The sequence below is a fragment of the Cuculus canorus genome, chromosome 18, assembly GCF_017976375.1.
Source record: "Cuculus canorus isolate bCucCan1 chromosome 18, bCucCan1.pri, whole genome shotgun sequence".
Classification (NCBI taxonomy): Eukaryota; Metazoa; Chordata; class Aves; order Cuculiformes; family Cuculidae; genus Cuculus; species Cuculus canorus.
The window spans coordinates 3,750,779-3,773,741 of NC_071418.1; the positions used below are offsets into that span (position 1 = coordinate 3,750,779).

The 22,963-nt window shown below is 45.6% G+C and overlaps 2 protein-coding genes and 1 non-coding gene across 4 annotated transcripts; 2 read left to right on the forward strand and 1 right to left on the reverse strand.

Annotated features, from left to right (window-relative positions):
• Positions 1-3,004: 3,004 nt before the first annotated feature.
• KPNA2 (karyopherin subunit alpha 2) lies at positions 3,005-10,262 on the reverse strand. Its single transcript, XM_054082917.1, has 11 exons — positions 10,183-10,262; positions 9,032-9,147; positions 8,792-8,929; positions 8,274-8,362; positions 7,253-7,521; positions 6,047-6,141; positions 5,704-5,967; positions 4,839-5,072; positions 4,566-4,748; positions 4,306-4,455; positions 3,005-4,194 (listed from the first exon to the last, which is right to left on the reverse strand). The coding sequence occupies exons 2-11, from the start codon at positions 9,104-9,106 to the stop codon at positions 4,102-4,104; spliced, it is 1,590 nt and encodes a 529-aa protein (XP_053938892.1). The 5' UTR covers positions 9,107-9,147; positions 10,183-10,262; the 3' UTR covers positions 3,005-4,101.
• Positions 10,263-11,578: 1,316 nt separating this feature from the next.
• TRNAR-CCG (transfer RNA arginine (anticodon CCG)) lies at positions 11,579-11,651 on the forward strand. Its single transcript has one exon. It is a non-coding gene; the product is annotated as a tRNA-Arg (tRNA).
• A 1,862-nt stretch (positions 11,652-13,513) lies between these two features.
• C18H17orf58 (chromosome 18 C17orf58 homolog) lies at positions 13,514-19,167 on the forward strand. Of its 2 annotated transcripts, none has more exons than XM_054082918.1 (5): positions 13,514-13,812; positions 15,680-16,294; positions 16,414-16,485; positions 18,061-18,252; positions 18,839-19,167. In XM_054082918.1, the coding sequence occupies exons 1-5, from the start codon at positions 13,749-13,751 to the stop codon at positions 19,024-19,026; spliced, it is 1,131 nt and encodes a 376-aa protein (XP_053938893.1). In that variant the 5' UTR covers positions 13,514-13,748; the 3' UTR covers positions 19,027-19,167. The 2 variants fall into 2 exon arrangements, with proteins under 2 accessions (XP_053938893.1, XP_009562199.2); XM_009563904.2 differs by having other exon boundaries at positions 13,531-13,812; positions 16,414-16,494.
• The last annotated feature ends 3,796 nt before the right edge of the window (positions 19,168-22,963 follow it).

Genomic DNA, 22,963 nt, shown 5'->3' on the forward strand with positions numbered 1-22,963 from the left:
GAGGAATGGACATCAGGATTCCCAGGCTCCAGGTTACTTCAAGCAGCTACATTCTGCGTGTCTGTGGATAACGGTCTTGTATTGCAGTTTACTCTGCTGCAAAATAGATTTAGAAACAGAAGAGATATGTAAAATATTATTGGCTAGTGAATTCCTTTTCCTGCAAACTTACAGCTGCTCCTTTTTGCTGATACTCCACCGTGTAGTTCTGTGCCATTTAAATCATTCTGTATGGAGTAGCAGGAAGCGGCTTCACTTAAGAGAATATTTCACAGTCTAAAGGAAATAAAGGATAGGTTTCTCTTAATTTAACCATTTCTAGCTTTTCCACAGTTCAAACTGTTCTTCCTGTGGTGGAAAGCGAACAGACAGGCTGCTGAAGAACAGGACTGCAAAGCCTCTGCTCTGCTTGCAGACCCCAGCGTCTCCGAAACGAGAGTGGAAGCAGTCAGGCAGGCAGCATCTGCCAGCGTCAGGATTTCAGAGATGGTTACGTTTGCTGAGATATTAGACCGAAATCTTGCCATCTCTCCACAGATAAAGTAGCATTAGCAACAACTGCATTCCAAGCCAGTTGATGTCACCAGGGGTCTGTTATTGTTGCTCTCAGCACAGAGGAGTTGGCAGGCTGACACATAGGCCACCAGACATTTATTCCAGCCCTTGTCCTGAATTAGGCATTTGCCAAATAAAGAAAGTTAGCTCTTAAATCTGGCTGGGCAATACGAAACCCACAACCCAACCAAAAAAACCCAACAACCAGAAACAACAACAATTCTCTCCCTTTTTCCTCCTAGCACTTTTTAAAACTAGAGACACAGCCTAATGGATGACCGTGATCCTAACCTCAGAAATAGTTCGCATTTTCTTAGAATAAGGAGTGACTCACCCCAGTCACTTACTCATGATCACCGTAGATTGTTGCTTGTGGAAATACATGCTGCCAAGAACAGGGCTCATTGGTGGACAGGCTGAACACATTTTTCTTGGATAAAAACAAAGTCTCGGTCCCCAGAAAGTTAATTATTAAGCCACTGAGCTGTCAGACACAGAGAAGAGTTTGCAGTACTCTCATTAACAGTATATTAGATAATTCTGGAACAATTACTTCAGGGAAAAAAAATTTAGATAACACTATTGAACAAGTGTTCTGCATTCTCATCTCCTTTTTTATATACCAAGACAGAAGTGTCAAACCAACAGCGTACATGCTATAAGTTAAAGCAAGTAGTTTTGTTTTAACATAACAGTGCCTTGGGGTACCACTCTTAAAAGCATATATCTTATATTCATTGTTTAACCTGGTTAAGTACTAAGGAATTAGTAGACAGGTGTTTTCTGTAACTACAAGTGCCCCAAAACATTTTATCTCAGTATTTTCTTAAAAGGAAAATAAGGTACATCATGTCTGAACGGTCCAGGCTGGATGAAGCAGCACATCAACCTCTGATGCTCAAAAGAGACCATGGACTGCCTGTACCACCCTCTGCTGGAAGATGCAGGATTTTACAGAGAGAAAATGAAATCATTCAGGAATTCTGAATTACGCTTCACAACTCATTGCCCTTATAAGCTCACAAACATGAAGTACACAGAAGCAATTATTTCATTTAAGAAAACCAACTCTGCATAATTGCTTTTATATAGGCTAATTCTTTCAGTTCTCTACAGACATGGAAAATCACGATTCTGTAACTGATGTTAAACCTCCCACTCTGGCCTGAAAACAACAAAGGACATTTGAGGCTTCAGAGCAGATGTATAAATGCCATATTTGGTTATTTTTCCCCCAAGAAAGATTAAAGGCTTCAGCATTACAAGGCAGATGGTTCTTTCCACTTTGCACGGGTACCACTAAGATAACACCAGAATCCGGTCCCAAGGGCATTGCAGTATCTGTGGTGTTAGACAGGCATTCTGCCCCTCAGTCTGGCGCTGTCTACAGCTTCTTCTGCAGGTGCTGGGTGCCACCTGCAGTTGCTGCCATCAGTACAGAAGGGAAACAGGGCTGGGAACAGCCTGCAGCCAGTTCACTCTCACCCTTCATTTGGCAGCACAGGCACAGAGACAAGGACAGCAACACTAACACCAGGTTCTGACGCAGAGGATGCGATAGGGTTGCAATAACCATCGGTCCGATTGCCTTTAGAGACTGCTAAAAAGCTTATTACTTGCTGCAGCAAGTATAAGGCAATAATAAAAGGCATTTAAAGGGGTACAAACACATGAAGTCATCATTAACCAGCTCAGAGCTCTTATGATTTTTGCAAGACAAACTTTTGTGACACGTAAAAACACGACTGCATTGATGCACCAGTGATAGCAATGGCTGTGTCTCACAGCCACCTTCTGGAGTGGATGAAGAAACCCCTATGGCGGAAATCACCCAACAGCCTTAATGCCAAGGAGGTTACTAGTGACTACCCTACAGGAAACGTTATTGGTGCTCACCCTAAGGAGAAATATATGACTATCCAGAAGGCCCAAGATCCCAGCAAGCGGCTTGCACAGAGAAGGCAGGGGGGTGCAGATGTGATCAGCTTCAAGGCAAGGAGGCAGCCACGTTCACAAACACGTGTGAAGTGAGTATTAAAGGAATAGACTTTCAAACAATAATGGAAGACAGTGGGATCCTCTACACGAGCAGAAACTCCTTTAAGTCAGTCTTAGGTAGCAGTACATGGGAATGGTAATCTAGGTTCAGAAATAACATCATTTTAAGATCAGATATTCCTAACAAAGAACTTAAGTTCTTTTAAAATTACACCCAAATCCACCTATATAAGCACATGCACTTGAAAATAAATTCAACAGTACACAAGCAGACAAATGCACAAGACCAAAATTTCATCAGGTTCACTTAGCAAAATACAAAGTGGTTTGAACCCATCTCCCCTCTAAAGGGGCTCAAAGCCTACAGGAAGTGAGAGAAGTGCATATACAATAGATTAGGCCCCCCCCCCTTTATGAATATTGAAGAGATACCCAACAAACAGTACTGAAGTGACATATCCGAAACACAGCAGAAGTAATGCTTATGACAAAAACCTAGCCCTGCAAAACTGACCACCATGCTAGGAGCTAGGGGTAAGGTACTTATGCAGACATTGACTCCTGTGAGGATCTAGTTAAATAGCTCAATCCATTTTCCCAAAGAGCTGGAAAAGGTCTACAGTTCTCCTCACTCCACAACACAACCCCGCACAGCCACTTTTAGAGACAGTAATGATTTAGAAGAGGTGCAACAGATTCCAAAAGGAGGCCTTAAATTTTTGCTTTTTAGAGCAGGCAACTGCTTCAAAGCATTTCCTATGCTCTGTGCCAAAGGTACATGAACATACTTGCAATGGGTTAACTGCACTACTTAACCCTCTACAATAGTTACTTGCAGTTGTGTTACTCACTAGTAGTCTTTAACTATTTCTCCAAAAGGCCTAAGATAATTTCACTCAGTTATGAACAGGGTAGAACTCATCACATTTGATATCTAGACAGAAGCAGCAATTCATTTGTTCTGCATAACACAAGGCTGCTATACAGAGAAAATTGGGGTAAGAGAAGCAATCCCCCCCCCTTCAGAATATCATCTGTCAGTTTAGATCTGCATTCTTACCATCATGCATTTTAAGTGTACTTACCCTATCAGTCATCATTTAAGAGAGCAATTGACAGTTCAGTTTGATGTACTAATATAACTTTATTGAACTTCAAACCTAAGTCCCGTCTAAAAGCCTACTCAGTGTATTGATTACAGCAAAAGATGGAATAAAACATAATAGATTATCACGAGGTTATCACAGAGTAGTGGCTTCACGCTTTGAAAGAAGCCTGCGTTGCCCATTTGCATTGTTTTGCCTGAAAGGGACAGTAAAAGCCAGAAAGAGAACAAGTATTTACAGGTGCTTCAAAGAATCAAGTTGACAGTTGAAAATTCACATAATACATACGGTTTTAAACTGTTCAAGTATGTTTCAGTTAGACAAAGTGCTACAGGTCACATTAAAAAAAACAAACAGTAAAACAGTAAGAACAATTAAGACAAAGAGGTGGCAGTCATTTCTGTGCCAAACTACTTTTAGGTGGTTGCAGCATATGCAAGACTTAAAAGTTGAAACCATTTGGAGTATTGCCCTGAATCTGGAAGGTATAGCTGGCAGCAGTAGATTCTGGTACAACATTCTCATCTTCTTCCTCCTAGAAAAAAAAAAGACTTTTGAAAGAACAGTAGCATTTCAACCCAGTAGTGCTAGAACAGTAAATAAACACTGAAGAAGAAAAAAAGAAAATCACTCTGGCACCACTTACTTCTGCTGAGAAATATTTCTCGATCAAGGTGGAGGACGCTTTGTACACTTGTTCGTTTTCATGTGACTGAAGAGCTTCAATTTTATCTAGGCCTCCACACTCCTCAATCATGAGGCAAAGTTTTTCAGTCTCATTAATCTTCTCAGCAGCCTGCAAGAGAAAACACATGGAATAACCTCAGGAAAGATGTATGGCACCAGCTACTGGATAACCACCAGCAACACCCTGGCCAATGATTGAGTATTACTGCACCCACATACCAAGAAGATATTAGAAATAGCGTCCAGAATAACTAGCACAGTTTTGCTGTCTTTAGCTGAGAGAAGATTCAGCAGAGGTTCAACAACACCAGCCTGAACAAGATACACGATCTGGTCAGTTGTTCCACCACTTGTGTAGTTAGTCACAGCCCACACAGCTTCCTTTTGAGATCTGAAATCCCCCTGTGAAGGTAAAAGCAGGGTATTTAACCACAAGCAGCAGTAGTAGTAGTAGTAGCAAAAGCCTCATTGTTGTAGATAGTTTTTACTTACCTGCCTCAGAATACCAATGAGATAAGGTACGAGACCATGCTCTATAACTTGCTGAATCTGGTCCTGTCGTCCAGCAGTGATGTTGGACATTGTCCACGCTGCTTCTTTCTGAATATTGTTCTTATGATGAGCAAGGAGACTTGGAAAGACAGATAGGGCTCCCGAGTCAATAACAATCTGTGTCTGCTCATCAGTACCAGTGACAATATTTCCTATGGCTCTTAATGAAGGAGTCTGAAAAAAATATAGAAGTAGTACTCAGGAAAATCAGTATCATTTAATCTGTATTTGAACAAAACCAGTCATTACCCAGTGCCCCTCTGCTCTGATCTTCCCATTTAACGGCATGATATGCTATGTACCAAAGAGCTTTAAGCTCCTCATTAGCATTGCATATGCAGATGTTAAGCATGCTAACACTGCACACCTTCCAAGGCCAACCTGCAAACAACTACTCACGGCAGAGCTTCAGGAAAATCATCTCCAAAGCGCTAATGCAATTTTATTACACTATAATTATAGTATGGACAAAGGCTGCTTCTAAACACTGTGCCTAGAACACAGATTTGCAACAGTAGCTTAAGAGTTAAAAGCAAGCTTTATATGACTGTGACTACTGGATTTAACACACAGGCCAGCCCAATGATTATGTTAAGCAGCTTGATAATCATCAACAGCAATAGTCTACACCTCATGTGGGGCAGTGTTTGGGCAAGAGAAGCTCAGGTCATATCTACACAAAATCTGATGCTTTTTCCAGGTTTGTGTATGGCAAGAACCATTTAGTTACACGGACATTATTCTAAGTGCAGTTTGATTCATGACTCATATCAAACAACAGCAATTGGCACATCTGACGGCTTACCATTATTGGCAGTTCACTACATCCCAGGAGTTTCACAAGTTGTGGCACCAATCCAGTTTTCACTACAACTTCTATCCTGTCATTGGAACCATCTGTTAAATAGGAAAGCGCCCAGCATGTGTCTGCTAACACCTCATGGTCATCATGGTACAAGAGCCGAACAAGAGTTGGGAGAATCTGCTCAATAGCTTCTATGGGTGGCGCAGGATTCTTGTTACGACACAGGTTTGACAGGGTCCAGGTAACATTGCGTAAATATCCAGACTGCAAGCATCAAAATAAATTGTTAGCAATTGTTTCATCACTTGCTAGAATCTTAGTTTGAATCTTACTGCACACTTACAGCCAGAGAAGAGAGATCAGGAATAGCAAGTAGCCTCAGCAATGGCTCAATTGCACCAAATTTAATAACCATATCTCTGTAGGTAGAACCATCCCCTAAAAAAAAAAAAAAGAACAGCCAGATGAAGACCAGAATAGAGGGACACATGCATAGAGAATTACTGCATGTTAAGATTAATTCTACTGCTTAAGAAGGGCTAGATAAAAAAAGGACAAAATACTGCCATGGTGAAGTTACGACAAGCATGTGTTTTTCCCATCAAGACACAGATCAATTTTTCTCTTGCAAAACCAGATAATTTAGCACATGTTTTTATACATCTTTTCTTAGATTTCATAACTATTAGGGACTTGAATGTTTCTTAGAAAACATATCTAGGCCACCTTGCCACTAGAACAGAGCGCTTCCCGTAACATGGGACTTCAAATGCCTTACAATCATTAGTAGCATGACTGGGTTCTATAGTACAGTGTTGAAGGAATGGCAAAGTTTGACTAGATTATTCTATTGCAAGGTACAGAAAGCACCTTTATTACTCAGGGTTTTTTTAAACTCAAAGAAAAAGCTATAAGAAAACTCCAAACAAAGTGTTTAACGAGCTTATTCTCTCTGCATGAAGATTTGTTGTAAGGAACAGCAGCTGGAAGCAATAATACAGCAAACTGTTATAACCATATTACTAATTTTGACCAGTTTTTGTTTTCAGAATAGGATCCAACACTGTCAAATCAAGTAATCCTGAAAGGGGTATTAGAAACTTCAGTATATAGGACTTCCACATAAGTAACTCTTTCAAAGCAAGGGATATTGGCCATCATATACACCATTACGTGAACTATCTGGTTCATGCCTTTACCTTTCTAATTACACAGAGAGCAGTTCATCAAATTGATAAGTCACAAAAACAGAGCGAGATGTGAAAAAGCCCCGTGTTGTAGGATAGTTATATAGCTCTATCAAAACTGAACTGAAATATGGAAGCAATCCACATTATGCAACCCACAGGTATTGCATGAGACATCTACCAGGTCTGAAGATAGAGTTGTCCATAGTACGCTCTACGTTGCTGAGCATGTCTTTACCTGACAAGCATCAAGGCAGAGTTCCCAAGCAGCTCAGCACATTACATGACATGTCAGTAGTAACACCCTCCTATTTATGTAAGGGACCAGGTCTGAAACAGAGCTGTGCAGCATATGGACATACCTGCAATATTCCCTAAGGCCCACACAGCCTGTTCGCTGATGTGAGTGTGAGGAGAGGCCAGTAGGGAAATAAAGGCTGGAATAGCCCCTCCATCTACTACTGCCTTTGTTTGTTCTGATGTGCCAGAAGCAATGTTGGTAAGCGCCCAGGCAGATTCAAACTGAATAGGACTACAGTCTGCTCTGCCCAAGAAGGAAACAAACTTTGGAATCAAACCAGCCCGAATTATGCTGTCTATGGGGGGCTGCTTCTCTCTTGAGAGGAGTTTCCTAAGAAGAGAGACAAACAAGAAGTTTAGCATTGTCTTAGCATTCAGAGAAAGCAAAGCAACAAGACATGAAGAAATACATACTAACTACAAACAAGCTGAACACTAGTTTCCTAAACCCCTGTCAACACTGGTTTTGCCATGTCTTCAGTATAAGAGAGGTTTGGTTCAGACTCTGCACCAAAGCAGGCCTACAGGAGTCATAACACATCTGAATTGCTAGAGGTTTCTCAGCAGATAGAAAGTTAATGACTGCCAGAAGCAGCAGTGAGAGACAAGTTTGCCAACTATTTTAGATTTGAAAGCAGAAAAGAAATTTGGCACACTTCAAATCCCAGACTTCTTACTGTTCATGTTATTCTAAAGTGGACTAAAGACTCCAATACCGTAGTCAAGTAGTAGTAGTCAATGCACACCATTTAAAGATCTTATCCTGGCAGAACAAAATATTTATTATTTTCACTTCTATGGCTCCGAAATTCACTACTGTTTAACTTGCCACCTCAAAACCACGAGAATCACTAGTTCCTAGTAAAGTGTTCAGGCATTTCAAACATTTAAAAGCCACATTATCTCAACAAAATTATGGCTAAATTCAGCATAACTAAACATTGTACATAACACTGGCTCAGGTTTTGAAAATACTATGATGAGAAGACTTATAGCTGCTGACACTTGGGCTCAAAAGCCAATTGGTTTAACTTGCCTAGTTAGCAGCTTGAATAGCTGAATTGTTACCTCTGAACTCCTTACCTGGCAGCTTGAGTAGCCTGCAGCTGAAGCTCCATGTTATTACTATTAACTCCTCTGACTATTTCTTCAACTGACCAGTGTGCCGAAACCTGTACAATAAAAAAATAACATGAATGCTTCGCTGGGAGAGCCATGTATGTGTTCTCATGACTGCAGAGGCCTCCTACACAATACCATTAACTGACCCAGTTTACAGCCACTTCCTTTATTAAAGGATTATACCATTACATGATACTCCAAAACCTCATTAGCTACAGCTTAATCTACAGCTATCTGCAGATAACTGAAAGCTTTAGCTGTTATCTGAAAGCTTTTTTGATCCAAGTGCTTCACACCACTGTTATAGAAAGCTTCAACACAACTGTCCAAACTACATTTAAGTGTTGTCCATTAGAGTTAAGTTGGTAACATTTATGTTCCAGTGCTGTCTCCAAAACGAGAAGGGATTCATACCAGTGTGGCTACATGAGTTTATCATACAAGACCTTCGGGTGTCCCCAATCCAAGTACATACTTACCTGATTGCTCCTGTTTTCCTGAAGGGGAGAAGTAGCATCATCTGGTAATGTGCTAACATTTCTTCTTTTAAGCATCTGGTCATCTTTCTTGGCTTTTCTCAGCTCTACATTGACTTCAATACGCCGCCTTCTCATTTCCTGGAGGATATACATTCATAGCATAATAAGTTCTTGGCTTTCACAACCAATTTTAAAATAAATTATGGCTAGCTAAAATACTAACTGCATCAGAATACTCACTGTAGTATCCTTTCCTTTGTTCTTGAATCTGTTCAAGCGAGCCGCTGTTGTATTGGCATTCTCGTTAGTGGACATCTTGCTTGTTAGATTTGGAGAGAGATAGATAAGAAAGAAGTCTGAAAAGAGAGAAAGTAAACAGCAAGTTTACTCCACAAGAGTTAGAAAGTGAGATCAATACTTGAGAACAAGACATACTTGTCCATATTAGATACAATAATGGCCTCCGCTTTGATCAAAGATACCAGTAACTGAACCGCTATCTCTTTAAATGCTAAGGCACTGGAGCAAGCTCTAGCATTAACACAACAGCAGTAAACAGAGGTACATAATTTGTGGCTGGAAACATCATAAAACACTATCAGAGTCACTGTTTTTAGGAGAAAGACTGGTCTTCCTTCCCATACGCAGCACACATATCATAGAATCATTAGGTTGGAAAAGACCTTAGAAATCATCAACTCCAACCATACTTGTCTACTACTAAATTACGTCCCCAAGCACCTCATCTAGCCACCTTTTAGACACCTCTAGGGATGGTGACTCAACCACCTCCCTGGGCAGCCTGTTCTAACACTCGATAAGCCTTTCCATGAAGAAATTTTTCCTAATGTCCAATCTAAATTTCCCCTGAGGTAGACGAGACCAACACTGACTTCTCTGCAACCTCATTTCAGGTAGCTGTAGAGAGCAATGTCCCCCCTCAGCTTCCTCTTCTCCAGGCTAATTATATAATCGTAGAATCATAGAACAGTGTGGGTTGGAGAGGACCTTAAAGCCCATCCACTTCCAACCCCCTGCCATGAGCAGGGACACCTCCCACTGGATCAGGCTGCGCAAGGCCCATCCAACACTCCAGATGAGGTCTCACAAGAGAGGAATAGAGGAGCAGAATCGCCTCCCTCGCCCTGCTGGCCGCGCTGCTTTGGATGCGGCCCAGGACACGTCTGAGCGCCTGTGCTGCGAGCCCAGAAGTGCCCCCTTCAGCGCCCCTTTCACGGTGCCTCACACCCGCACGGCCCAGCACCCCCCACCCGGCCTCACCCCGAAGGCTCCCCACTCCCCGGGCCCCGCCAAGCTCTGAGGTGACCCCGGTAGAGCGGACAGAGCCCCCCTGACAAGCCCAGAGCCCCCCGGCCGCCACAGCTCCGCACCTGCGCTGCGCTGCGCTCCGCTCCCGCCCGCGCGCACGCTGCCACTAGCAGAGGCGGCTCCAGGCGGGATTTAAATTCCCCGCGCCCTCGCCCTCTCATTGGTCGGTTCGAGCCATAGCAACCGTCTGATTGGGTGGTTTGAAACGACGCTAGTCTCGCGAGGGGCGACAGCGCATGCGTTGCGTGGCGAGAGGGCTCCAAACTACCACTCCCGGCAGACACCGCGCGGTTGGCCGCAGGGCGCCAGCTCGGCTGCGCCGCAGGTGCTGATGGGATTTGTAGTCTCAGAGGGCGGCGCGGGACCCCTGAGTGTGGTGCTGCGTGCTTTGCTCAGGTGCAGCCCGGTTTCTACCTCAGCCCAGAAACCAACTGTGTCCCGGGTCGCACCCAAAGCAGCGCGGCCAGCAGGGCGAGGGAGGGGATTCTGCCCCTCTGTTCTTTTCTTGTGAGACCTCATCTGGAGTATTGTGCCCCGTTCTGGAATCCTCAATGTAAGGAGGAGATGGAGCTGTTGGAACAGGCCCAGAGGAGGCGACAAGGATGATCCGAGGACTGGAGCAAGGACAGGCTGAGAGAGTTGGGGTTGTTCAGCCTGGAGAGGAGAAGGCTCCGAAGAGACCCTATAGCGACCTTCCAGTACCTGAAGGGGCTACAAGAAAGGTGGGGAGGGACTGTTCACAAAGGCTTGTGGGGATAGGACAAAGGATAATGGGTATAAACTGGAGAGGGGCAGGTTTAGACTGGACATAAGGAGGAATTTCTTCACCATCAGGGCGGTGGGGCCCTGGCCCAGGTTGCCCAGGGAAGTTGTGGCTGCCCCATCCCTGGAGGTGTTCCAGGCCAGGTTGGATGGGCCTTGGGCAGCCTGAGCCAGTGGGAGGTGTCCCTGCCCATGGCAGGGGGGTTGGAACTGGATGGGCTTTGAGGTCCCTTCCAACGCAAACTATTCTATGATCCATTGTCAGGCTTGCCCCGGGACTCCCTATGTCATCTACTAGAAACGTAGTGTGTGGGAATTTAAAGGATAAACTGGGATGCAAGACGGCAGTTTAAAGTGCTTCAGCAAATGGATCAAAACTAAATTATATGGAATAAGAAAGAAAGTTTGCCTGCCCGCGTGGCGTGCCCTGAAAACTGGTAGATTTGGGATTGCTGCAGATGGGTTCTACGCACTTACAAAGGGCGGGATTGCCCGAGGCACACGGGGAGGGCGGCACCCACGGAGGGCACGTGGCGGAAACAGCGCCGTGGCGGCGGGGCCTCGCGACGGCGACCAATAGTGTTTGGGGAAGGCATGGCTATGCGTGAGGGGGCGTGGTCGCAACGGCCGCCGGGGGCGGGGCCAGCGCCGGCGGGCGGAGCTCTTGGGGTGCGGCGCGCGCGGGTTTTGCCGGGTGACCCAGTGGCCTAATGGATAAGGCATCAGCCTCCGGAGCTGGGGATTGTGGGTTCGAGTCCCATCTGGGTCGTACCTGTACTGTTTTTGCGGCGCCCCCTCTACTGGGGGGGGCGCCATCATCGCTTTTAGCGGGGACGGTGGGGGGGACCCAGACCGGAGCGGGCGACTGAAGGGGATGCGGGAATGGCATCAAATTGGCTCCGCCACCTCCCTCCGTCGCGGCACCGCTGTGGTGGGCAGGGGGGAGCCTGGCTCTGGGACCGGGACCCGCCGTGGTGCTGCCGCTCCCGGCTTGCCTCACACTGGGAATCTTCCTCGATTTTTTCCCTTCATCTGATTTCTCCATCCTATGCCCCTTTTCCTCCAGTTTCCCTCCTCATCCCATTTCTCCTTTGTCCCATTTCCCCCCTCCTCCGATTTCCCCTTTCTCTGATTTTCCCCCTCCTCCCATTTCCCCTTCCTCTGATTTCCTCTTTCTCTGATTTCCCCCTCCTCCGATTTCCCCTTTCTCTGATTTTCCCCCTCCTTCCATTTCCCTCTCCTCCCATTTCCCCCCTCCTCTGATTTCCCCTTTCTTTGATTTCCCCTTTCTCTGATTTTCCCCCTTCCTCCCATTTCCCCCCCCCCCCCCCCCCCCCCTTTCCCGCTCTCCGCTGTGGCTGCGCACCTCAAGGAGCTTCTCCTGCCTTTTTAATCGTGACCGAGAGAGGAGTCTCAGAAGTTAATACAGACTCAGGCGGGCGTTAATGTTTGTGGGGTTGCAGCACTGGGCAGTGTAAGCAGGAGAATCCCTGGAGTGCCGCTCCGCAGGGCGCTCAGCCCCACATCCATGGAGAGTTGGAGTGTTCCCAGAGGAGGCTACGAGGATAATGCGGCACCTCCCATCCGAGGACAGGCTGAGAGAGGTGGGGTTGTTCAACCTGGAGAGGAGAAGGCTCCGAGGAGACCTTAGAGCATCTTCCAGTGCCTGAAGGGGCTGCAGGAAAGGTGGAGAGGGGCTGTTCATAAAGGCTTGTGGGGATAGGATGAGGGGGAATGGGGATAAACGGGAGAGGGGCAGATTTAGACTGGACATAAGGAGGAATTTCTTCACTATGAGGCTGGTGAGGCCCTGGCCCAGGTTGCCCAGGGAAGCTGTGGCTGCCTCATCCCTGGAGGTGTTCCAGGCCAGGTTGGATGGGCCTTGGGCAGCCTGAGCCAGTGGGAGGTGTCCAGGGGGGTTGGAACTGATGATCTTTAAGGTCCCTTCCAACCCAAACTATTTTGATTCTATGATTTCCTATCTGCGAATGAGTTTCAGGAGCTTGGATATTCTGCTTTGTAGGGTACTTAAATTGTTAATTGCACCTGAAAACCACGAACCAGTTCACTGTCTGGACACCCAGTAGCAGCAGTGAGACAAACCGTCACAATGGAGATCTTATTTAGCAATAAGGTCACCAGTTTCGACTGGGAACGTAGGAATAAGCCTACTTAAGTCAAGAATCCAAGTCAGAGTTGGCTTGGTGTGTGAAGGTTCACAGAGTTCCTTGTGTTAGCAAATCCAGATTTAAAAACAAAGCTTTATCTGGGGTTAGCAGAGCTGGGCCTTGGCCTGGACAGTAACTACTGCATTTTTCAGTCTGGAAAGAATCGCTGGAAAGGGTTCCTTGAACTAAAAGAGATTACCAGCTGCGTAACTGGAGGTCGCCAGAAATACTGAAGTGCGTTCCATTGTACTGCATGTCCTGAATCACGGCGGGACGTGTATTCCAGCATCGATCCACTGTGCTTTATCACGTGGGTCTCCATATCCTTTAAAACCACATTTGTTCTGTATGAGTTTTCTCTACGAAATGACACAGGAAGCAAGACCTTCCCCTGAAGTGAAAATAAACTATTGCTAAGTACCCCTGAAATAAAAAAATCTGTTGCTGAACCCACATATCCATACGTTATTCCCAGAAACACAGGTGCTGCACGTACGGGAAGGGATTGTCCTTGTGCTTCCCTCCTGGTCGGGGCAGTGGGAGGCTGGCTGGGACGGCAGCAGCTTGGTCTTGCTCCAGTGGGTTGTCCAGTGAGTGATTCCCGTTTCCCCTAAGGCTGCCTCTCATTAGCATGGACCAAGGGGAGGGCATAAAAGACTCCACTTCATTTTGAGTCTGGAAAAAAACTTTACTTCAAAATGACAACCAAAGTGTTGTGGCTCCTCTGCTTTGTCCTTGGATCATCTCCCGGCTCCGTGGCCGGTAAGTGTTAACATTCCAAGCGGGGCTGGGGCACCTTCGGCTTTGGTAGCAGGGGAGGCTGACCGTATCGCTATGGATTCTTGCCCTAGCAGCCCTCTTCAGCTGTAGTGCTATCAGCAAGCGGTAGCAGTAATCACGTAAGGGCTCAAGAAGGAAACATTTCAGCATGTTCATGGGATGGGAATGTAAATTGCAATATTTAATTTGTCCGCATTTGAAAGAATTAAGAGCACCTGCTAAAAGCAGGCAGTGAGCCGGTGCTCTGAGCCGGCGTTCAGCACTTGAAGTTTGACGTGTGTCTGCATATGAGGTTTTTGATTTGTATGTGACCTTTCCCTTTTAGGTTCCTTCCCTCACCTGTAGAATCCTGATTTCTCACTTTTTTTCAGCACTCTCTGTGCTGTCAGCTGTCCCTGCAGTGAGCCGTCCTGAACAGATTTATTTTCTTTCTAGTACCTCATTGATGGTACAGAAATAAGACATCCCTCTATTCCATCGGGAAGGAGAAGCCCAGGAGCTGATGATGTTGCAGTTGTATTTCTCAGGTTGCAAGAGCTAGACAGGAATACGCTGCTATAGGGGAATGGATCTCAAGGTCCTGAACAGATGGAGTAGAGAGAAATGAACTGTTCTTTGTTACAGTCCATGACTGAGTAAGCACGATAAACTGGTAGAAAAGTATACGTACCAAACCAAAACACCTGTTGGGAGTTCACAGCTTCATACTGAAACATCTCCAGAACACCCTTGCTTATTACTTTCTTTAGCTTGGACTTCTTCCACCCCTTTCTTCATGGACATTCTTTTGACTTTACGTGTGGCCAGCCCAAATATCAGGGAATCTTTCCCATGACAGCAGCTGGTGAGAGCACAGGGGGAGAAGTGGCAAGGTCAGCAGTTGAGTCAGATATAGAAGATAAACCAGGACGTTGTTCATCTGTGTGTGTCAAATATCTCTTTTCGCAGAAGGAGTTAGGATCAGCCTCCTACACGATGTTAACCACAGACAGCAATCACCCAGACAGCACCGTGGGTGGGTGAGCTGCAAAACTGTGCTGGCTAACTCAAGGCATGCAGCGAAGGGATGAAGGAAAGCGAAAATGAACTGCAAAAGGAAATGTCTCTTTTCCCTGGCTAAAAGTCATTTTTCTTTGTGAGGTCTGAGTGCTCTAGGTGAAGGTATAATCGAGGGCCTAGGTGACTGCTTGAACAGTGTCATTAATTCTTTCCATTTTTCTCTAGATCCCCAGATACCTCCTCTCTTTCTCAGCCCTTGTCCTCTACACTTAAGAAAAGCCTTAAAACGGTTTCTCCTCAGCAATAGCCTCGCTACTGGGCCATGGTACTGCCACCATACCACGCTGTAGCGCAAAAGTCAGAGACCCAAAACTGTGGATAAAGATCTTTTCAGTAGCGTTCAAAGCCAATGAAGAGCCCAGATGACATTTTCAATAAGGCATCCCAGGGATGGAAAAACCAAATAGTTCTGCCGTCACAGTCTTTTTAAACAAGCATCCCAAATGGCAACGTGAACCTTGTTTCCTTAGATGTTCCCTGGAGAGTCAGGCTTTTGAGAAAAGAGTTTGTTTATAAGTCATGCTTTTAATTTGCAACAATAATAAAGTAAAAATGCAAATCTCCTGTGTTGTGTTCGCACAGCTGCATTCTCTGCACTGGACCTTCCATGTCTGAGTACAGAAGAATGAGGAGCTACTTTATTTCATCTGTGGAACTATTTATCAGTTATATTGCCTTATTGTTGAAAGCCTCACTTACGGACTAGAGCCTCAGATCCACCAGACACTTCCCATTCATGGAGTAGAGAACTTAAAATGCTAATTCACCCTCTCCTTTTTTTTGTGTGCAGGATCCCTGCCCTCTGCGGAGAAACCCAGTCAGGCACTGAGCAAAGATGCTTATAGCCCAGCAGATGCCACACCCGGTCACGCCAAGCTGCCAGCCTGGGGCACCAGCAGCGCCAGAGAGAATCGCGTGGAACGCTGGCTTATGCCACTTGCTGCCCCGCAGCAGCCAAAGCCTGAAATCATCTCCCTTTCACCAGACAAAAAGAAACACGCCAAGCCTTCCCTAGAAAACAGCACGGGGCTGAGGAAACACCTCTTGCGGTATGGAGGAGCCCTGCCTCTGGAGAGCCCGACCAAGGGGCCTTCTCCTGCCTCCTTTGGCTTCAACCACACAAACAGAAAACAGGTGGATAGGTGGCTGGACAAGGCTGCCAACAGCGTGTCGGCTCACTTCTATCACACAGCATCTTCCTACCAAAAGATCACATCCTTGGTGGAGGCTCTTCCTTTTCCATACTCTGGAGCAGTGGACTCAGATGATCGTAACACACTGGATCACTTCAACCGACCAGGCAAGATCATTTCCTATGATCCCTTGAAAAAGGTCACCAACCCCTCTTGGGTCACCAACCGCCAGTCCCCGAGCTCAGCGTACCACTTCAGCGCGCCGAGGAGAGGTAAGAGCCGAGGCTGCTCTCGCACGGGGCACCCTGACCTTTCCAAAGGCTGGGTGGCTAAATTGGGGTGAAATACCCCGAAGGACCCATTGCTGTCCCTCTGTCTGTGCCTGTTCTAGGTGGCGATAAGGAGAAAGCATGTCTGACCGAGTGCGGGAAAGAGAGAGACGAAGCAGAGGCCTTCTGCGCTAGTGAGTTTGGTAAGCTGTGTCCTCCATGAACCACACTAAGCAGGCACAGCCTTTGTTCATCTACTGACCTTTCACTTCTGCTTTTAAGATACTGTTTTACTGAGTACATTAAGTAAGTACTAAACACACTGAAAGGACCCATCGCAGCTATAAACGTGCTGTGACAAACGGTACCGAGCCTGTCACTGCCCTTTCCATGCTTTGGGCTGCGATTACTCTTTTTCCTGTTTTCTCTACTTTTCAATGTTCTTGCTGGTGCTCAGCAGAACTGAAAAGACCCATTGCTTCAGGTGCTCTAAGATTAAATGTTGTAGCTGTGTTACTGACCTCTTACTATTTAAAGACAATTATTATTTTGGGGGCTGAAGTTTCAAATAAAAATAAAATGCAGCACCAAGCGAAAAAAGAAACCCGTGATCCTCTCTGTACAAAGGATTCTCCTTGAAGTTCCTTAGCACTCCCTGTCTTTAGCCCTCCTGTCCAAGAAGGCGCAGCTAAAGGTGGTAAATAGCCGAGCACTTTTGTGTGGACTGTCTAAGAGCAGGCGTTTTCTGGCTGAGGTCTTGCCTTGCGCTTAACAAAGTTGTGAAATAGATACCAGCTTTTTCTCACAGTATTTTAAGAGATAAGCAAAATACACGCCTGGTGGTAACAGATGTTTCCATTTGTACAATATAAATACATGATGAGACATCTGTTTTCTCTAAATGGAGAAGTCAGGAAGTGCTTTCTACAACTGCTGTATCCCTGTTTTTTTACTACTCTCATGCATTCCTGACAGACGTGAGCCTTACAGCGACCTGACCTGGGTATAGTTCAGACTTCAACATTCATCTTTTAAACTGAAAAAGACAAGTAGGAAAAAGACAGCTTTGAGCAGCGCATCAGCCAAGGTTCTGTTGCAGTAACCACGGAACGCTTTTCATTTCTTCACATTTACAGTGCAGATTAAAGACTGAATGACCGAATCAGAGTTCTCACTCAGTGAGGCAGGTGTCACGCCAGTTACAGAAGTTTTGCTTGCCCTACCTGCCCGAAACATTCGCTGTTTTCTGACTCGTGTAATCAGCTCAACACTTACAAAACCGGGAACTGGGTGGACAGCATGAAGCGATTGTCTGAGCATAGGCCACAGGCTGCGTGGTGCCCTTGCCTCCTGGCAAGACCAGGGCCTTTCCTTTCAAAAGCTGAAGCGTCTCATGAGCAGGTTAGCTTTGGACTTCGTCGTGCAGCATTAAAGTTGAAATTTCTACTCCCTGAGGTAAATATGTCCACTTTTTGTAAATCAGGCTGGAAAAAAAGTACTGAAATTACTTTGCTTTGAAACATTTTATAAATGTCGCTAGGAAACATCTCAGATTTGTAAAGCATAAGGTTAGAAACTCAGCAAAAACTGAGGTGACGACCTCATCACATCATTTGAAGCAACTCCTACTTCCAAGACTGCCTGTTGCTGAGCCAAAGAACTTCTGCTGGCCCTGACTTTACAGCACTTTAAACGAGAGCCCTCTCATTTACCCTGGGTTGCCACCAAGATCTGTAATCTGATGCTTGCTTCCTCTTCCATTAAAACAGCACTGAACGGAATTGTCTATAACATAGAAAGACTGGGGAACGGAGTCCACCTGATAACGCTTTTGGTGAACAGTGATGGATTGTACAAGATGAGTCGCCTGTACGTTACTCCTGATGCCGCCTTCTTTCGAGTTCATGTTCTAGTTGTGGATACCTTAAACTGCAGTAAACCATGTCCAGACTTCAAACTTGGTAAATAACTTCAACTAAATCCCTTCCACTAATCCTCCTGCATGAAGGGCGACTGCAGTCTGCCTTAGTTTAAATAAGCTCATCCTGGGTTGTGGTGAAAATTGGGGAAAAAAAAATACGTATTTACTCAATAACATGAGGGCTTTTTCCCTCTCAGCTTCTCTGAACTTTCAGAGAGAACCAACTGCTTGAAGAATTCCGGTAGCAGCGTAGAGGCCTTTAACTTTATCCAGTTCCAAAATGATTGCAGGAGTTCTCAGGACTGCCAAACAAAATTATGCAGGAGCTTAAACCGATGCCTTTGTACACAGCCCAGTTTTTTCCTGCTACATTCAGGTTTATCAAATACCAGTGTTTCCTCCAAAAAAGCTTTTAACTGCAGTCCAGGACAGTAAATGATTATTCCTGCGCACACAGAGCCCGGCTAAGCTCAGGGTGCCACTGTGCACACCTTCAGGACGGGCTTCTGCTGGGCACGGCTCCACATCCGATCATAAATCTGTTGCCCTCGGAGCGAGCGTAGCAAATGAACCCACGCTTCCTTCACCGCTTCCTTCACAGCACCCAAGTCTCCTTTGTTTTGCAGGCAGTAGATACATCGTGATGGGTCGAGTGTACTACAAGCGACGACAGATGCCCGCCGACCTGCTGCCGTTGCTGCGAGGGCGCCTGAGGCCGGGGGATGGCTTGCTTCAGAGCAGTAGCAGCTACGTGAAGAGATTCAACAGGAAGAGGCATCACAAAGTGCAAGCGGCTCGCAGTAAATGTCGATAAGGCTTCAGTGACCTCCGTCTGGGCCACGGGCAGCGGCAGTATTCACACTGAAATAAACCTGGCCATGGCGTGGCAGGAGGGGGAGGTGGGTCTCCTCACCTGTGGGACTGACAGGACACTCGTGCTCCAGCGAGTGCCGACTGAATGAGGTACCTACCTGTGGTGAAGTTCAGCACAAAAGTCTGTCCGGAGAACATTGACTAGTTGTGAATTTGCCTCCGCTGTTCTCTGAGGCCCAGGTTATCGCTGCCTCCCTGGCTGCAGTGCATCCCCCACAATCTGTAGTGAAGTAAAATTCCAGAGGCGGCGTTTTAGGCACACAAGAAGCAGCTACGCTTTCAAGCCCTTAACCTTGAACAAACGTTAGATGTTGAACAAATATTAGCTGCTACCATAGCTTTGTCTGCAGAGGATGTCCACTGTGTTTTCATTGCCAAAAGCAATTACATTTGATTCAAAAGAAACCAACAAAACTAAGTACCGTTTGTATCTTTCTGGTACTCTCAAACATGTCCATATGTTATCATTCTTCAAACAGAGCTGGATTCTCACACGAATCACACACAATCGCTATGTAATTACTTGATTATGTGAATACATTAACTGAAAGCAAGTCATGTAACTGCACAACACAAACACCCAATTAGGCTACGAATAACAGCACCGGTTCTTGCCAAGGAACACACAATAACCGCCGGTTGCATGCATGTCGTGTGCCTGGTTACACTGTTGGTTCCTTAAAAACTCACTGCTAGAACTATATTCTCATTTTCCCACAAGGAATATTACCGAGTTTGTACTTGCACATCAGTAAAGTTACTTTTTCAATCAATGATACAATCTTTTAGTACCTGTAATGTCGTGGGATGTAAGGAACAACGCAAACTCTGCAAAGGGAAGCTTAACGCTTGCTATTCCGTCAGCCCTCAAGTCTTTACAAGAAACTAAAAATGTTGATAGGGTGCTGGGTTCAGTGTTTCCTGGGTTTGGAAAGATCCAAACAGTTAATAAAATGATATCAAACAATGGCATCTCCCCGTTTGATGAGTCGGCTATAGATTTTAAGATATATATTTATATAGTAAAAAGGGAAAATGCAGGCTGGCTTGAAGAAATACACACACAGGGATATATACGACGTGAGCTGGAACAGGACCCCGTGGCTGCTCCCAGCATTTCGTTTGGACAGAAAGGTAGTTTAATACAGTTCCACCTCCACACATACCTGCAGCTCGGTTGTGTCACTGATGGGCACCCAATACCATATCAAGTGAAATAGCTCTTGATATGGAATAGGAGCCAAATACCTAGAGCAAACAGGGACCCAAAAGGCTGTTGCCAGAGGACAGAAATGTACTCGTACTTTGTGTCCGTCTGAAAAACACAGTCCCACTTCTGTTCCGTGAAGGATTTTGCACATAGTCCAGCATATACAGACAGAATTTTCCTGAGAGACTTTGAGGGGGCTTTTGACTTGGCAGAAGGACTGTTCCTGGCACTGAATCAAAGCGCTGGAGTGGACTGGGAGGGACAGGAGAAGGAAGGAGAAAGGGTTCCATGTGCATCTCAAGTTTCTTTGTTTCTATTTTCAGCTAAAGTCCAGGGAGGAACCAGCAAGTCCTACAGTCATCCCCGTACCCGTAACAGCGATTAAGCAGCCTTCCCCGCTCCCAAGACATTATCATAATCTAAACCAGGCAAAGCGTGGGTACAAAACTAACATCCACAGCGAGATCTCATGTGGATTGTCTCTGGGTAATAAATAAGCAATAGGAAACCAGTGGTAATCACATCCAAAGCCTGAGTGAAATGCCAGTAACCGACACTCAGCATCTGCGCTGCTGCACGAAGTGCAATGTATTCCATGTTCTCTTTTTGTGTCACAAAGCTCTCTTACCTTTCCTTCTTTGCTCCGAAGGTTGCTCCTTAAACATGACCACAGCTGAGCAACGAGGCGCCGCCTTTCACAGCCCGACTGCCGTACGGCCGGAGCGGGAGCCGAGCGACTCTTCTCTTACCAGGCTTATCACAAGCGACTGACGTATCGGAGAGAAACACTCCTGCATCAGGTGATTCCACAATCTTACGGATGCAATTACAAAAGCCTTACAGCATTAGTGATACTGAGAAGCAGCCGGCGCTTCCACACAATAGCTGCCACAGTAATTCTGACCGCAGGATAAGCATGCAAATTCTGCAGCCAATACAGAGAGATCCAGGTAAACAGGAATATTGTCATCCTCCTGTCTTTCCAGGGCTTTGCTGAAGGTTTTTGGGTAAGCCCAACTTCTTGTTCTACTTCAAATCCCCATTAACTTCGGCAGTAACAAAACTAAGACAAAGGATAATTGCTTCACATTTGAGGAGACAAAAAGAAATTCACACTGGCATAGCTCACATTATCAAAATGTGGGTTACAACACATGACTGTTTTGAAACAAACATTGCAATCATTTGTAAGGATACAAAGACGACAAGGACTGAGCGGAAATCACAAATCTTAGGAGCTTCCCATGCTTTTAAGGGAGGTGGTCATCAATTACCAGCAATGTATTTTCAGTAACACCATGTAAGCATAAAAGATCACCACAAATAAATGAAGAAAAGCACCTCAGGCTACTTGATGGCAACTGAAAACACTGAAAAAGGCTCTCCACACGTTGTGTGTATGGATTATTTCCCTAATCGACCTGAGTCTCTGGCAATTATACCTCCTCTGGCAAAGCTGAGACCTAGACACGACACCACTGTCCAATGTTTCATTAGAAACACCACAAATCAATGTCAAACACATGACTTTATTTGTCTAGGATGAGGTGTCCTATAAGGTACAAAAAAGTACTCTTCAGTTTGCCACAATTTGTTAAAAACATAGCAATCTATTGCCTACAGGTAGGAAAGTGCTAAACGATGTCACCTATAGATTTATATACGAATAAATAGTACAGAAATACCGCAAAGTTTGGATGAAACGCAGGGTATGTTCAACCGCTGTTAAAAGTTGAGACTTTTCCTTTTTGTGTTAAAAAACACAGCGCATACAATGTGCAGCATTTCTTAAACGTCAAAGGACGACAGAACCTAAACGCAACCACTCTTCTGTAGCTCTCAGAAGCATAAACGGGTTATGGTCTTCACATTGAACAATTATCTTTAATTTGCACAGAGAGGTTAAATGACAACATCTGTATGTACAAAACCCACGGGTTTTTATTAGATAAAATAATCCCAGAAGAACCTGTACACCTGAGCCTGGAAGTGTAAGAAAGTGTGGTCAGTAGCAACATCTCAGTAAGAAAAGTAGCAGAAGAGGTTCTTGCATAGCAAGGTGCGAGGTTAAACCCAAAGGGAACTTATCCGTAAGTCAGGTACATCCCAGCTCGCCGCAGAACAGAGTTAATGGAGCATTAGTGCAAAAGCCAGTCGATGGCTGAAGAGCCACACGTGAACCACGGCCGATGGACTAGAGACCGGTCACACCAGCAAGTCAGTTACACACGCAGCATGAAAGAGAGACTGGAAAGAAACGGCAACCTCATCCGCAATCTGCATCTTCTCGTGCCTTCAGTCCATCCCTCCCGGGAGCATTCCTCGCACAGGAACTACGGAGCAGTCCAGAACGCCTTCCAGAGACAGAATTCCGCGTGGTACTCGGCATTCCTAGAGCACTTGGCGAAGTATCGCTCGATTCAGCGGGGGCAGTGACATTTCCCAAAGTACTTCCTACCACGCTCTCCGTTACAGCAATTTTGGCACCGCTGCAGAAATTTTATGAAGGGCTGACAGCTGCTTAGGAATGAAACGCAGGAAATGCTACCTTGGGAGCAAAGACAAGTCAGATCTCCCTGGCCACTTCCCTCCCCCGTTACTCGCAATAGCTGAACAGATCCCCAGAGCGTTACAAACACGTCAACGCACACTCAAAGACACCTACATC